Genomic DNA, 1,025 nt, shown 5'->3' on the forward strand with positions numbered 1-1,025 from the left:
CCATAGCAGGCTTTCGGGATAATCACCCTATGCCACAGTCCCTCCAGCACTGCCTCGGATAAGCCAAACTGCCGTCGACAGAGCGGCGTATACCTCTTCAGCGCCTTACCAGCTTCTTCCAGTGACCTTTCGGCCTGCCTCCTGAAGCAGATTCCCCCTTTCGGCGAGCTCTTCATGGTCAGTCCTAGCCATTTAACCTCCTCCTTCATCTTTCCTCGCAGTTCAGGCAATCGGTCGCCGATAAGGGATCTCGTGAGGTCCCCTCCGCCCACCCAGAGCTCTTCCTTGGCCTCCGCCAGGCTGAAGCCTTCCCTTTCTGACCATGCCTTCGCAGCCTGCCTTGCCCTCGTAATGCCGTACACCAGTCCATCGATGCTGTCGCTCTTGACTCCGACGCACAGGTCGTCGGCGTAGATAACGACCTTGATGTCGTACTGCGGAGCATCTGGGTTATCCGCGTCTTCCTGGTGGGCCTTCTTAATCTCGTCTACCATCCCGCACGAATCCAGTACGAACAATCTTGGCGACAGCCCCGACCCCTGGCTCACCCCTTTCGTCCTTAGGCGAGTGGCATGCTCTCCGCTGCTGCTCACTAGGGTGACTACCCTGCCCTGGAGGAAGGATTTAACCAACTGTGTCCATTGAGCGCCAACGCGCGTGTTCACCGCTGCTTCGACATTCTGCCAGCGGCAGTGGTCGAAAGCTCCCGTGACGTCTTCCAATAGCATGCCTGTGAAGCCTTGGCGGCATCGTTTCAGCCCCCCCTCTATCCAGTCCCTCATCGCTTTGATTCCAGTGACTGTCGAACGGCCTGGCACGTATCCGTGCACCCCGTCCGGCACCTCGTGGGTGCGCCAGTGCCACAGGATCACCTTTTCCAGAACCTTGCCCAAGACCCTGAGCAGCGATATTGGACGCCATCTCTTCCACGGGTTCTCTGCTAGGCCATTCCCTTGGTCCACTCCTTTGGAGGGTTTGGGTATCAACACCAGTCTCACAGGTTGAAGGCTCGGGGAAAGACCCCT

At 58.1% G+C, this 1,025-nt stretch overlaps 1 protein-coding gene across 1 annotated transcript; it reads right to left on the reverse strand.

Annotated features, from left to right (window-relative positions):
- Positions 1-109: 109 nt before the first annotated feature.
- Positions 110-494, reverse strand: Pmar_PMAR022168 (hypothetical protein; the record flags this gene model as incomplete). Its single annotated transcript, XM_002775052.1, has 1 exon — positions 110-494. A coding segment is annotated over one exon (385 nt), but the record flags the coding sequence as incomplete, so codon positions are not given.
- Between the last annotated feature and the right edge of the window lie 531 nt (positions 495-1,025).

This window comes from Perkinsus marinus (assembly GCF_000006405.1).
Source record: "Perkinsus marinus ATCC 50983 genomic scaffold scf_1104296956832, whole genome shotgun sequence".
Classification (NCBI taxonomy): Eukaryota; Perkinsozoa; order Perkinsida; family Perkinsidae; genus Perkinsus; species Perkinsus marinus.